The 14,124-nt window shown below is 39.0% G+C and overlaps 1 protein-coding gene across 2 annotated transcripts in view; it reads left to right on the top strand.

The window, feature by feature from the left end:
- Positions 1–212: 212 nt before the first annotated feature.
- ESYT3 (extended synaptotagmin 3) overlaps positions 213–14,124 on the top strand; it is a 56,155-nt gene continuing 42,243 nt past the window's right edge. Inside the window, exons 1-4 of one of the 2 annotated variants that reach the window (XR_015696123.1) lie at positions 213–735; positions 8,876–8,917; positions 12,304–12,438; positions 13,559–13,635. Coding sequence is in view for 1 of the 2 variants with exons in the window: in XM_087711416.1 (XP_087567542.1) it covers positions 388–735; positions 8,876–8,917; positions 12,304–12,438; positions 13,559–13,635 (602 nt within the window). In the remaining variant the exon portion in view is untranslated. The remainder of the gene's footprint in view (positions 736–8,875; positions 8,918–12,303; positions 12,439–13,558; positions 13,636–14,124) is intronic. The other variant, XM_087711416.1, reaches the window with a different exon arrangement.

The following is a 14,124-nucleotide window of genomic DNA, read 5'->3' on the forward strand; positions in this document are numbered from 1 at the left end:
TGAGGCCCTCTAGGAGGCAGCAAAGAGCAGCGACCCGACATCTTCTCCCACCTGCCTGGACCGGCCGCTGGGGAAAGGAGGAGGCGGGGCTGAAAATCAGCGGCACACCTGAGCGAGACTTGGCTTGGCTTGGCTTTGCTGGGGCGGCGCTGAGGGAGGAGAAAGAGGAGGAGGAGGAGGAGGAGGAGAGTCAATGGGCGGTGGCAGCCGCAGCAACAGTAGCAACACCGCGGATGCTCTTTGACGAGCGCTTGGAGCGCCCCGGGCTTCCTGAGGGAGCTGCGTTGAGGTGCTGAGCACCTGCCCGCTGACCCGCCCGCCCGTCCGCCCTCTGGCCCGGGATCAACGGCGTCGTTCTTCGTGGTTTCTTGCTCGGGCTCCACTACCATGCAGCCGGCGGCTGCTGCTGCGGCTCCGGAGCAGCCAGACTCTGCTGCCTCGAGCGCCGAGCCGAGCGAAGAAGGACTTTCGTGGTGGGAAGCGAAGCCGCTGCCCCCGATGCTCCGTGAGCTGAGTTCCTTCGCTGGCCGGGCGGTGCTGTGCCTCGCGCCGGTCTACCTGGCCGGCTACCTGGAGCTCAGCACGGTCTGGGTGCTGATCGGCTTGTTTTTCTGGATGTGGTGGAGAAGGAATCGGCGAGAGAAGCAATCCCGGCTCTTGGCAGCCTTCGGGCTGGTTGAGGATGAGAAGCAAGCCATCAGCCAAGGAATCGCCCTCCAGCAGCTCCCGGCCTGGGTGAGTAGCGAAAAACAGACTTTGCTCTCTCTTGCTGGCCAGAGGAACAACTTGGGAGGGGAGGGGCTTGCTCTTCTGGAGCCAAGTTCTGCAAATGAGCCCCTGGACCTGGTATCTTCAGAGGCTTTACTTGGATCCCTCTCTGTTCCTTAGTACCTGGTATTAAATAGTATCAAGTAGAGAAAAGTACCTCTTCCCACCAAGTAGCCTATATGCCACCTAAGGGGGAAGACTGGCAGTGCAATGGTGCTTGTCCATCATCATTCTTTTCGGTGGGGGGGGGGAGAACCTGCCATTCTCCACTGCTGGTTTGGAATTCAGGGGGACACCTGACAAATTAACATCAATCAAAACTGTGATTTTAACTATGCTACTTGCTTACTGATCCTACTCATCAGAAGTTAACGGAAGGGACCTTGGAGGTCTTCTAACCCAAGCTCCTGCTTAAGCAGGAGACCCTAATACCATTTCACACAAAGGGCTGTGGAATCTCTTCTTTGAAAACTCCAATGTTGGAGCACCCACAACTTCTGAAGGCAGGTTGTTCCACTGGTTAATTGTTCTAACTGTTAGGAAGTTTCTCCTTAGTTCTAAGCCTTTTGATTAGTTTCCATCTATTACTTCTCATTCTCCCTCAGGTGCTTTGGAGAATAGGTTAACTCACTCTTCTCTGTGATAAATTGCCTACTTTTAATAAGATTGAGAGTAAAACTTGGGCAGTGTGTTCCAGGATATTTATTGTAACCCAATGTAGACTCATTAAATGCTGTCTCCTAGGGAGTAGCTGTGTGAGAATTAGTTTGGGGCAAAAGATCTGATGTTGTAATGACACAGTTTTGCAAATCTTTCCCCTATAAAACCAAACGGATGCTCAGCATTCAGCACTTATTGTTGCAAGCCTTTAAGCTGTGATTTATGACTTTTAAACTTCTGTTCATTATGTTTTGTAGTTAAAATTGGTGCAAGTTTTAAAGTCCATTTCTGATTTTTTTTAAGAACTTGTTTTAAAAATGTTTTTATATTCTTTTTACAAGCACAAAGTCATTGGCTGACAAAAACAACAACATCTTCCCCAGAGTGAGACAGAACACCTTTCACTTTGCTGCCAGGAGCAAATCTGGGGAGCTTTTTCTGGTCTTGGAGTTGCACTGCTTTCAAGGATTTCTTCCAATTCTATTGAAACTCAACCCCACCCTAAAATCTGGGCTGTGACCGAATGTTGTTCATTGGGAAAGACAAGAACCTGCAGTGGCATTGCTAGGATTATGGGGTAATTGGGCAGAAAGTCCTCTGAGGTCCATGCACATACTCATGGGTGCTTTTTCTCTCTATGTCCCATCTCCAATAAATATTGGCATCTCTGTCTCTTTCCTTCGTATTTACAAGTGTTGGGCTGTGCTGCAGATGAGTTCTCATTAAGGTGTGGATGAATAAAAGAATAGAATATGTGATGTTGAATAACTTTGGCTATTTTCTGGCTAGAAAAAAAGCAATGAAGTTGTTGTTAGTTGCAAAGTCATGTCGACCCATCCCGACTCCATGGACAACGTTCCTCCAGGCCTTCCTATCCTCTACCACTCCCCAGAGTTCATTTAAACTCACACCTACTGCTTTGGTGACTCCAGCCAGCCACCTCATTCTCTGTTGTCCCATTCTTCTTTTGCCCTCAATCTTTCCTGGCATTAGGCTCTTCTCCAGTGAGTCCTTCCTTCTCATTAGGTGGCTAAAGTATTTGAGTTTCATCTTCTGAATCCAAACTCCTGGTGATTTCTTGGAAGCATCCATATAGTTCAGTTAGAGCCAAGGTGGCGCAGTGGTTAAATGCAGCACTGCAGGCTACTGCTAGATCAGCAGTTCAGCGGTTCAAATCTCACCGGCTCAGGGTTGACTCAGCCTTCCATCCTTCCGAGGTGGGTAAAATGAGGACCCAGATTGTTGGGGGCAATATGCTGACTCTCTGTAAACCGCTTAGAGAGGGCTGAAAGCCCTATGAAGCGGTATATAAGTCTACTGCTATTGCTATTGCTATTAACAATAGTATAGAAGTGGCTTGCCATTGCTTTCTTTAGTATGCTTTTCTATTTCCCAGTCTAGTTTACAATTCAGCTTTTGTTGGAGGTCTCTTATCCAAGTATAAAGCAGGCTCACCCTATTTAATTTCCAGACATAGACAAAGCCAGTCAGATGTTGCCACCTGATAAAACCAGAATATAATCAATAAAAAACTTAGGCCTTCTAAACTGCTTCCAATGATCCAACTGTAATGGCCTCCTTGGAGAGGCAGGACTCTTAAATTCTTGGCCTTTTGGCTAAGATCAAGAGTAGCATCTTAATTTCTAGGACATTCCCAGAAGGTCGTCTCATCAGCCTACAGTGAACTCATCCCCTTTGTGCTTCAATGAGAAGACCTCAGGGAGTGCTACCATCTGGTGAGATAGAAATATGAGATGGAGACTTCCAGAAGGTATCCCACAGGGTCTTCGTTTGCCAGACAAAGAAATTTGATGGGCTGACGTTTCCCCATAGTTGGTTGCAATTAAGTAAAAAAAGCTTGTATAAAGTAAATTAGTGGAACAGAAAATCTGTTGATACATACGTTTTGAGGAAATGGGAGTGGTGATATATAGATGCAAAATTAGTTGATGTGCAATGCATTCCAAATGGTTAAAGGACTATCATATATAAGAAACTCAACCAAATGATTATTTTTAACTTTGAACTTTACTAGATGCATATTTAATGTTTTTTAAAACAAATTAAGGTAACTGGTTGATTACTTGTATAGCCACTCTCTGCCAGTAGTTTCTGTTTCACATAGCTTTAACAAGGACCACAAATCCAGAATACCCACCAGAACTATATGTTGTAGTTGTTAAGATCAGTGGTGGGTTGCTAATTTTTTTACTACCAGTTTGGGCGTGCGCACAACGCTTTTGAGCCTGCAGAAGCATCCGGGCAGGTGGACGGAGCCTCCCACCATCACTACTACCAATTCACCTGATCCAGGCCAAACTGGGAGCAACCCACCTCTGGTTCAGATCCTATACTAAGACTGGAGGAGTGAAAGTTCATGTCCACTTTCAGCTGAGAAAACTCATTGAGCAACTTTGGACTAATCCTTATCCCCAGTCTAGTTCACAAAGTTCTAACGAGATTAAGAGGATGAGGATGACATGAGGATAAGAGAAGGTTGTGCAATGGATGTCGCTTTGAGCCTGCAGTAGAAAGGCATTATATACAGGTAGTCCTTGATTTACAACAGTTTGCTTAGTGACTGTTCAGAATTACAATGGTACTGAAAAAGTGACTTATTACCATTTTTCATACTTACGATCATTACAGCATTCTCATGGTCACATGTTCAAAATTCAGACTTTTGGCAATTGACTCATGTTTATGGTGGTTGCATTGTCCTGTGGTCATGTGATCCTCTTTTGCATCCTTCTGATAAGCAAAGTCAATGGGGGAGCCAAGTTTGCTTAACAACTGTGTTACTAACTTAACAAATGCAGTGATTCACTTTAACAACTAGGACAAGAAAGCTTGTAAAGTGAGGCAAAATTCACCCATCTGTCTCACTTACCACCAGAAAATTTGTGGTCATAAGTCTAGGACTTTCTGTGTATCAAAAAAATAAATAGATTCCAGAAGACACCTCGTGAAAGGGTCTGTAAAAAATATTTCGTACTCCTTGATGTCAGCAGAAATGTTACAGATTTCTGGAAAAATTCTGCTCTGCTTCGTAATATAGGGATGGAAATTTGTCTCTAGTTTGTTCAGTCATGGATTATTGAGTAAACCAAGTTTGATTTTGTGGTTGATGTTAGCTGCAAAGTCATGTCTGACCCGTCACGACCCCATGGACAATGTTCCTCCAGACCTTCCTGTCCTCTACCATCCTCTGGAGTCCATTTAAGCTCATGCCTACTGCTTCCGTGACTCCATCCAGTCACCTCATTCTCATTTTCATTTTTTTCATTTTATTAGCATTTATAGGCCGCCCTTTTCATTCTCTGTCGTCCCTTTCTTCTTTTGCCCTCAATTTTTCCCAGCATTGAGCTTTTCTCCTTTTCATTAGGTGGCCAAAGTATTTGCGTTTCATCTACAGGATCTGCCCTTCTAAAGAACAGTCAGGGTTGATCTCCTCTAGGACTGACTCGTTTGATCACCTTGCATTCCAAGGCCAAAGAAATAATATTATAGCTTAATGCAGTGTATAAACCCTGACTGCCTTAACTTTTGACTGCCTGCTTAACTAAATTTAGAGTGCAGTGAAACAGTTGCATAATGATCTCTATTGGGTTAACGTTTTATTTACAAATATCATATTATTGCAGTACAGGATTTGCTAAAGAAGTTAGCTTGGATGGGAAAGTTGAATGAGTTTTGTAAATACCTCCTGAGACCTATCAGGTCTTATGGCTTTGAAAAGTTTTGAGTGTCAGATTTAATTCATATGGGCCTTATGCAAAGAACATTCCTTTATCGCTTTGAACCCGGAACTGTTTCATGAAGGAATAAAGCTTCCAAAGGAATTCTTTCTAGAGGTATTCCAGAGCAGATTAAGAAGGAATCTGATGTTAAAAATCTGACAAACCTGTTAAATGGTTATGGGTTTGATTATGTTTTTTGGGTGGCAGACTGATTGGGAATCTTTTTCTACAAAGCAGTCTTAATTTCTTTCAAAAACAGAAACAGGATAAGAGTAATAATAAGCAAACACTAATTGGATCCCAAGTTTACCTAAATCTGAAGCACTGGGCTCATGGTAAATTTGGCACTTAAGACTTTGTAAATCCTAACTGATCCAAATACTTCACATCTTAGAAAACAGCCTATCGAATTACTAATGTATTTCATGTCTCTTTTTCCTGCCAACTTTATGTGAAAGGTTAAGTACAGCTTTCCTTCTCCTTCTGTATAAAAGCTATGTAGTGAAGAGGAAAATATAGCCAATTATGAACTATTGAATTTGTTATCATGAGAATGTAATACTTTCAGAACAGAATGCCTCAGTCTGACCTCTCTCAATTACACAGAAACAATACAGTAGCTGTTGCACCATTAGTGTGAATGTTAGTGTAGAGTAAATAAAGAACAATTGTTTCAGTGAGAACTGTTTAGAGCTGGACTTGCCAACAATGAATGAACTTTGCACCTCACATTTTAAAAGATTTTGATGCTTATCTACAATAGGGGGACCCTCTTCCTTGAAATAAAAAGCAATAAAATTTGACAAGCCACATTGGTTCACTGGAATAATCACAAAACACCTGGTTTTTTATGCATGTTATTTTTTTATACTATACCAGCAGCATTTCCTTATGTTATGAACTAAGATCATAGTCCAATTCTGCCTGGGTGGGCTTCATCCTGCTAGTCAATCTGAAGAGAGATACAAAGTTATGGGTGAGATCAAGAACAAAATGAAGCTTGCACTCTGTGTGACTGTACTGTCCAGATCAAGCCTACATTTTTATTGACTCATATGAGGTATTCTAACAAACACTCTTTAAAACCGCCTTAAGGCTCAATTTTTCTGTTCCTCTGCTCCTCTGTTACACGTGAGGAACACTGAGGCTGAGTAAGAAATACCTAGAGTACTGTAAATCAGACATGGCTCGTCATTTTGTTTACTTTGCATTTTTGTTTTGCTTTACAAAGCAATCTTGTGTGAATCACTTTATCATTAGGGACTGGTTTGTTTCCTACTTGCTTAATCTAGTTTACCTGATGAGTGGAAGTATACTTAATAGTAAGAGAGTGCACGTGTTTATTCATAAGTGACTTTTGCTTGGTTGAGTATATCTTCTCCTATGCAAGGAGACTACAGCTTGTCTCTCCCTCCAAAGTTATTGTTGAGAGTGGGACTCTGGTCTTGATCAGTAGCATTTGATAGCTTCTTGCAATGGTTCCACTGTAATACCCACATCACATCTAACATCAGCTTTCACTCAAATTGAGATTTCCTGCCCTCTTGTCTGAATTGTATTGGGTACCATGTTAATATATTTATATGGAGCCAAGCTTATAAATGTTATAAGCCCATGATGGTGAAAGTATGGCACATGTGCCCGAAATGGCACATGGAACCATGTGGCATGGCACGCGAGGTGTCGTCCATTCCTCTTCCAGATTACTGGCGTGCATGCACATGCAAAGATAGCTGGCAATGTGTGCAGCAGTGCCGGAAACTAGACGAGCTGGTCTTCCATTTTCTGGTGTGAGCATGCGCCAGCTGATTGTTGTGCATGCATGGTCGCCAGAAACTGGAAGACTAGCTGACCAGCATGCCAGAAACCAGAAGTTGTGCCGGAAACCGGAAGTTCATTTTCTAGCGTGTATATGCCCCTTGGGCAGCTCCTCTTCCAGGTTGTGGTCCTGACAAGTGTGCACATGCGCTCCCTCCCTCCCTCCACAAATCTTGTGCAATTCATGTTGCAGGATTTGCTAATACACGATTATCATTTTATTTGAACTATACTGAGAACTGATTTCGACCTGCCATTTATTTTATTTTTCTCCCAAAGCTGCTACCCATGTAGGCATAAATTCGTTGGTTTTATGCAGTCATGTGACCATGGGAGATGGACATTGCAACTTCAGAACTGGGTTGTAAATCCAATTCTTAGTATTCTATGTTAACTAGGATCTCCCATTTAGAGTGCTTGTAAGCCAGCATACTACTTGTATTACCATCATTTCCACTACTAAAAATTATATGCAGTTTAGGAAGGATACATAATATTATGTTTTAGTAATACTTTTATTTATGAATTAAATTTGTACTTTCATCATATTTTAATTTTATTTATTTATTATGTATCAAATTTAAAGCCATCCATCTCTTTCACAGAGGGAGCCTTTCTTTTTCTATAATGCGGGACTTAGTGTGACATTTTACTTATGAAGTGAATGGAAACTTAGAGGTACCTGGCCTTTTCATTTATAGCACAGGGGTTAATAACATTGATTGTGAAGCACCTCTAACACATGAACATTTTTTAGAAAAGTTATTTTACCCTTTTGTTTTTAAAGCTACATATGTTTGTGTAATAATGAGGTATGTAATCTGTGGCCCTTAAAAAGCTTAAATGACAATTATCTAATTGTAATATTTAATACAATTAAAAGCAAAAATATTATCCTCTAATCTTAATTTAGATCAGACTTCCAGTTAATTCTAGAGTGGTTCTTTTTTTAAAAGAATGCATGGCCCTCTTAATTAAGATATTTGCTCACAGTTTTTAGGGGAAATCAATTCTACTTACTATCATTAAGATATAAATACAAAATAGGCCTTTATGTTGTTCATTTTTAATAAGTGAGCAAATTTTATCTGTACAATAAATCTGGTTTACCATGAAGATTTAGCCTAAGGCTAACAAGGTGAAATAAATCACTTTATTTCACATTAGTGTGGGTGACAAAAATTGAAGATAAAGAAATCTCAGTATTTCAATGATCTCCACCCTGAAATGTGTGAGAACTTGGATTGCAGGTTAGGTATAATTGTGGGCTTCTATAGATGTCTTTATCATGATTCTTGAATAGCTGGTTGACCTACTTCAATTGACTATTCTCAGAAGAAGAAGCTGTCAGAGAGAAAAACAAAAATGATGTTTTTCAAAAGTATTGCTTAATTGGCTTTTAACTGAAAGTTCCACAAATTATTTTTTTCCTTCCTTCCTTCCTTCCTTCCTTCCTTCCTTCCTTCCTTCCTTCCTTCCTTCCTTCCTTCAGTCAGTCCCTGTTTCTAGAGGCTCTGGGCAACTAATAATCAAATTCCTATAAAATAAGAAGCATCCCCCTCAACATCAAGATAATAAACAGAAAAAAGAGAAATTAGCTTGCTTGTATATAAAATGTTACCCTCTGCTACAAAGCTATAGCTATTTCTTTGAGTTGAATTAATCTTGCTTTCCATTTTTAGTACGGAGCTCTGCTTGCAACTGTAATTCTTTCATAATGGATATAAATCTGAAAATGAAATATATTTTGTAGGGATATTTTTGATATTGCTATAGAATCATGCTTTATAATAGTCCTTTGTTAGTCCTGTCACTTTATTTGCATCTTGCATATTAATTCTCATAGTCCAGTAAGTTTTCACCTGCTTCTTCTTTGCCTTGCTTTGCAGGTGCACTTCCCAGATGTTGAACGGGTAGAATGGCTGAACAAGGTAAGGCATTGGATATGAAAGGAGCTTTTATCTGATAAATGTAAGATTGGAATGTTTCTGCTTCAAAGTTTGCTTTGTAACTTGGCTGTTGAATCAACTGCAAATAAGCTTGTTTGCTCTAGTTAAGTGGCTGGGATAAGTTGGGTAACATTTATATCAAATTCAGGGTTTGCCCTGAAGTTTGTTTGATCAAAATTCTCTTCCGCTGAAGTAAAAAAACATTACCATCTGCCTTTGCAGAGATCTCTCCAAAACAAATTGTGCAGCAATCTTTGTTATCAAAACTAAGTAGCCATAGCATTTATGTCATCATATATGCTCAGCTCTTAGGCAGATCTCTTTTTTTTTCAAATATTTTTATTTTCCAATATTAGGCAGATCTTGATAAAAATGACAATTATCCTGTAATTATCTGAGTCTTCCTTGCCAGCCCAAATCTACAATACCTTCAGTGTTAGTCAATCAAACTGCAGTAAACTGACTGGAAGAGTTGTCATCAGCACCAGACTTTAATCTGGCAGGACATATGGAATGAAATGCTCCCATGTCCAAGTAGTAAGATTTGCATATTAGATGTGGAAGAAAAGTGAAATATTGAACTACTCTGTCTAATGTTATGTTAGGAGTTCATAGCAGTAGCAAGAATAGAGAGAAAGAGAGATACCATGCCTAGGATGAAAATTATTCAATAGTTTGGAAAATTTTATGCATCCCAGGGAAATCATGAGGGAATCTAATTCACAGCGTAAATTAAAGCAGTATTGCCAAATGTGCGTTTTGAAAATCATTTTTCTGAATCTTCTGATCTTATCCCAACAATTGTGAAATCATAGCCAGTTCTTTAGCTGGTGTTGGCCTTCATACGCATCCAATTCTTCCCAAGAACCTAGGTTGTTGTGATGTATCAGTGTAGATCCAAGCAGCATGACTTTTTGGCCTTTTGTAATTGACAGATGGAAATTTTGTAAATGTGCAGCTTTTCTAAGTGCTGTTCAAGATTTTCTGGTATGGTATCAGTATGCCAATAATCACTGGACTCATCACCATACTTTCAACTTTCATTTGAGATCATGATACTTTGTGGTCTTCTCCTATTTTTTCCCTTCTATTCTACTATCCCCTGGTATTGTAAGATGACCAGATTTTCAGATTGGTAAAGAGGGACACCTTTGACTGGGGGGGGGGGGGGGCTTGATTAAAAAATTTATACTGAGCAACAAAAATTTTCATACAACGCAAAAATAGTATTGTAATATTTTTTTATTTCAACATAACTACAATTTACAAATATAAATTGTAACTGTTGCCAAACATCAAAATTTTGATCACGTGACCATGAGGATGCTGCAACAGTTGCTAAGTGTGAAAATGGTCGCTAAGTGTGAAAAATGCTCATCAGTCACTTTTTTCAATGCCATTGTAACTTTGGTCACTATACCACCTTTCTTGCCACAGTTCTTAAGTGAATAACTGCAGCTGATAAGTTAGTAACATAAGTGAATCTGATTTCCCCATTTGACTTTGTCAAAAGGTGATTATATAACCCTAGGACACTGAAACCATCATAAATACAAATCTGTTGCCAAACATTAAAATTTTGATCGCGTGACCATGAGGATGCTGCAATGGTCGCTAAGTGTGAAAATGGTCGCTAAGTGTGAAAAATGGTCACCACTCAATTTTTTCAATGCCATTGTAACTTTGGTCACTAAGCCCATTATACCACCTTTCTTGCCACAGTTCTTAAGTGAATAACTGCAGCTGATAAGTTAGTAGCATAAGTGAATCTGGTTTCCCCATTTGACTTTGTCAAAAGGTGATTATATGACCCCAGGATATTGAAACCATCATAAATACAAATCTGTTGCCAAACATCAAAATTTTGATCACGTGACCATGAGGATGCTGCAACAGTCGCTAAATGTGAAAATGGTCGCTAAGTGTGAAAAATGGTCATCAGTCACCTTTTTCAATGCCATTGTAACTTTGGTCACTATACCACCTTTCTTGCCACAGTTCTTAAGTGAATAACTGCAGCTGGTATTTTGTATTTTGGATAGAATCTTTTTTTAATAGTCTAAGACAATTTAAAAAAAGAATCCACACAGAATATATTGAAGTAAAACATTTCAAAGTATTGTGCATAGAATTTTTAAAAATGGTTTCACTTCAATTTATTTTGGATAGAATCTTTTTTTAAATAGTCTAAGACAATTTAAAAAAAGAATCAACACAGAATAAAACTATTTTAAAAAATCCTATGCACAATAAATAAAATATTATTTTAAAATACATAAAAAAATAAAAGAAAAAAACCCAGCTCACTTACCAACAGGCACAAGTGAGCACTCCAAGTCAATCCATAATGATGTAGATGTTAATACAAAGAACTGAGCAAATTAAAATGGTGAAATTAGTCAAGGAAATATTTTTCAAAGAAACTTTGCCACCATATTTTCCACATGAGCCGACCTCCAACCTCCATGCCCCTCCCCTCCAGAAAATCCAGGAAGGAACACTCGTGACTTCTCTAGCCAAGTATTTCCTGGAGCTCTATGGTATTGGGTGATTTTTCTTACAAAATGAGGTAAAAGGGCGGGGGGGGTCCGTTTTGTTGCTTTAACGTTTTAATATCTTCAATGAAAGTATTGAGACAGAGAGAGGGCTTAGACAGGGTGTCTTCTGTCTTGCCCCGGTTAGGATTTCTTAAGCAAATCCACTGGGCTTTCAACATGAAGCCAGAAAATGGGGACTATTTTAAAACGTCCCGGGACATGGGACAAATTGTTAGAAATCGTGACTGTCCCACCGAAATCGGGACATCTGGTCATCTTATGGTATTGCCACATCAATTATCCACATTTTCTTTTTTTTCAGCTACAGTTAAATCAGTGTAATATGCCAAGACTATCAATTTGAATTCAGAAACTCCACAATATTTAACCACATTTTCATCTAAAAAGTGTATGTTCTATCACTTTAGAAACATAAAGACATTTACAAAGTTGGCATTCTGTCTTCAAAATAAAAATGGTAAACAACCAGTGGTGGGTTCCTGCTGGCGTTCCTACCAGTTCGTTGAGTGTGCACCAGATGCGCACACTTAAAAGAAACTTGCTCGGAAAGCAAGGAAAACAGCTGAGGAGCAGCAATTCAATTGGTTGCCCCTGATCAGCTGGGCTTGAGAAACTAAAATAAGGTAGGTATAACCAAGGGTCAGATGGCTGGGCAGGCCCACCTTCAAAGCAACAGAGAACTGCTTTATTCGCTGCTTGATAGCAGAGCTACCGGTTCTGAAGAACTAGTGCGAACCAGTAGAAACCCACCACTGTAAACAATGGTAATATACAAGTGGTGACATTAGCCTTTTCTTGTTTTATGACTAGATTGTTGAACAGTTCTGGCCATATTTTGGAACAATTATGGAAAAGACATTTAAGGAAATCCTTGAACCAAAAATCCGAGGAAAGAATGTACATCTGAAAACATGTACATTTACTAGAATCCATCTTGGAGATAAGGTAAGGTGATGTCTTTGAAAATGACAGCCATTTCCAGACTCATTTTTCATAAGTGTATTTTCTGTGTCTACATAGGCTTAAGATATATCTGGATCCATTTATTTTAATTTCTGATTATTTGTGATACAATGATTTTTGATATTCACTTTATTAATTATAGCTGTAATATAATGGTCTTGTTCAAATTCGTTCCTTAAGTTACACTACTCAACTAAAATATAAAAGTCTAGGTAGGGTAACATAGAGTAGGTATCTGCGCAAAAGGATTGTGAACTTCTATCCATTTTATTCAAAATAGGCATTTGTTTTCAGAATCTTTCAGATTATACATGAATCTTCCTCAAAATGTTAGCATAAAAAGAGAACAAAAAGATGTTGCAGCTTTAAAATGTAACTCCTGCTAGAAGTTAGAACTAATCTTATGATGTTTTTTCCCACCCTGTTCTAAATATGTAATTGTTAAGTAGTCCCTATTTATAGGGGTTATCAATGGTAACGAAAAATCTTCTTTCCATTCTTATTCACTTAGTTCCTGATTTTATTAATATAAAAAGAGTAAAGATCCTTTGTTGAGTATTTTTAAAAATGCATGCAACAATATTGAAAGAAAATGCTTTGCATTGTCAATTCAATTAATCAAGGACTTAATTTTGTTCAGTAACCTTAAATTGGCAACTGAATTTCTGTTTTCTTAACAAGTTTTTAAATTTTGGATGCCTTCCTTGTGTTGGATTCAACAGCTAACATTTTTAACTGACTGAATTTTAAAATACAAACTTAATGGCTGCAGTACAGCTTTCCCCCAAATAATGCCTCCCAGATGTGTTGAGGAAAAATCTTTCAACTCCCTGGTGACCGGAAATAATATCAGGTTTAGTTGCAAAACTCTGAGGGGTAGCAGTTTAGAAAATATTCTGTATTTTATTCTGCAGAAAGAGAAGAAAACAACACAACGGGCAGGAGAGAAAGATTCTGTAATTATTTTGTTTGCTTTCTGCAGATTTTTTTTATTGTGATGGATCTAGCTTGATGTTTGGCTGTTGTTATCTTTGTGCTAAGTAAGGTAAATGAGGCTTTCTCATTGCTGTATTAATAATACTGCTGCATGCGTTTCTTTCAGTGCCCTAAAATTAAAGGAGTGAAAACCTATACCAAAGAAGTTGATCGAAGACAAATAATCCTGGATGTGCAAATATGGTAGTATAGAACTGCATTGTTTTCTATAGTTTTATCATTGGGAAAGGGCACGATATATTTATTTTATTTATTTAGTTTGTCAAATATGTTAAAGGTAACAGGTATAAGTATAAATATGGACATGAACACAGGAAATTGGTATGAATAAATGGGGACAGTAGGAGAGGAACAGTAGGCACGCTGGTGTGCTTATGCACGCCCCTTACAAACCTCTTAGGAAAGGGGTGAGGTCTATACTAGACAGTTTAAGGATAAAGTTATGGGGGTTTGAGGATATAACAACAGAGTTAAGTAGTGCATTCCATGCATTGACCACTCTGTTGCTGAAGTCATATTTTCTGCAATCGAGTTTGGAACAGTTTACCGAGAGTTTGTATCTATTGTTTGTCCGTGCATTATTGCGGTTGAAGCTGCACTTCAAGGTTGGCTTCACCAATAAGCAGTGAACAGTGAATTTTTCTGTGCATCTTGTTGCTAACAGTGATTGCT

The sequence above is a fragment of the Thamnophis sirtalis genome, unplaced genomic scaffold (assembly GCF_051295495.1).
Source record: "Thamnophis sirtalis isolate CommonGarterSnake01/CBP01778 unplaced genomic scaffold, rThaSir2_p1.2 scaffold_1, whole genome shotgun sequence".
Taxonomy (NCBI): domain Eukaryota; kingdom Metazoa; phylum Chordata; class Lepidosauria; order Squamata; family Natricidae; genus Thamnophis; species Thamnophis sirtalis.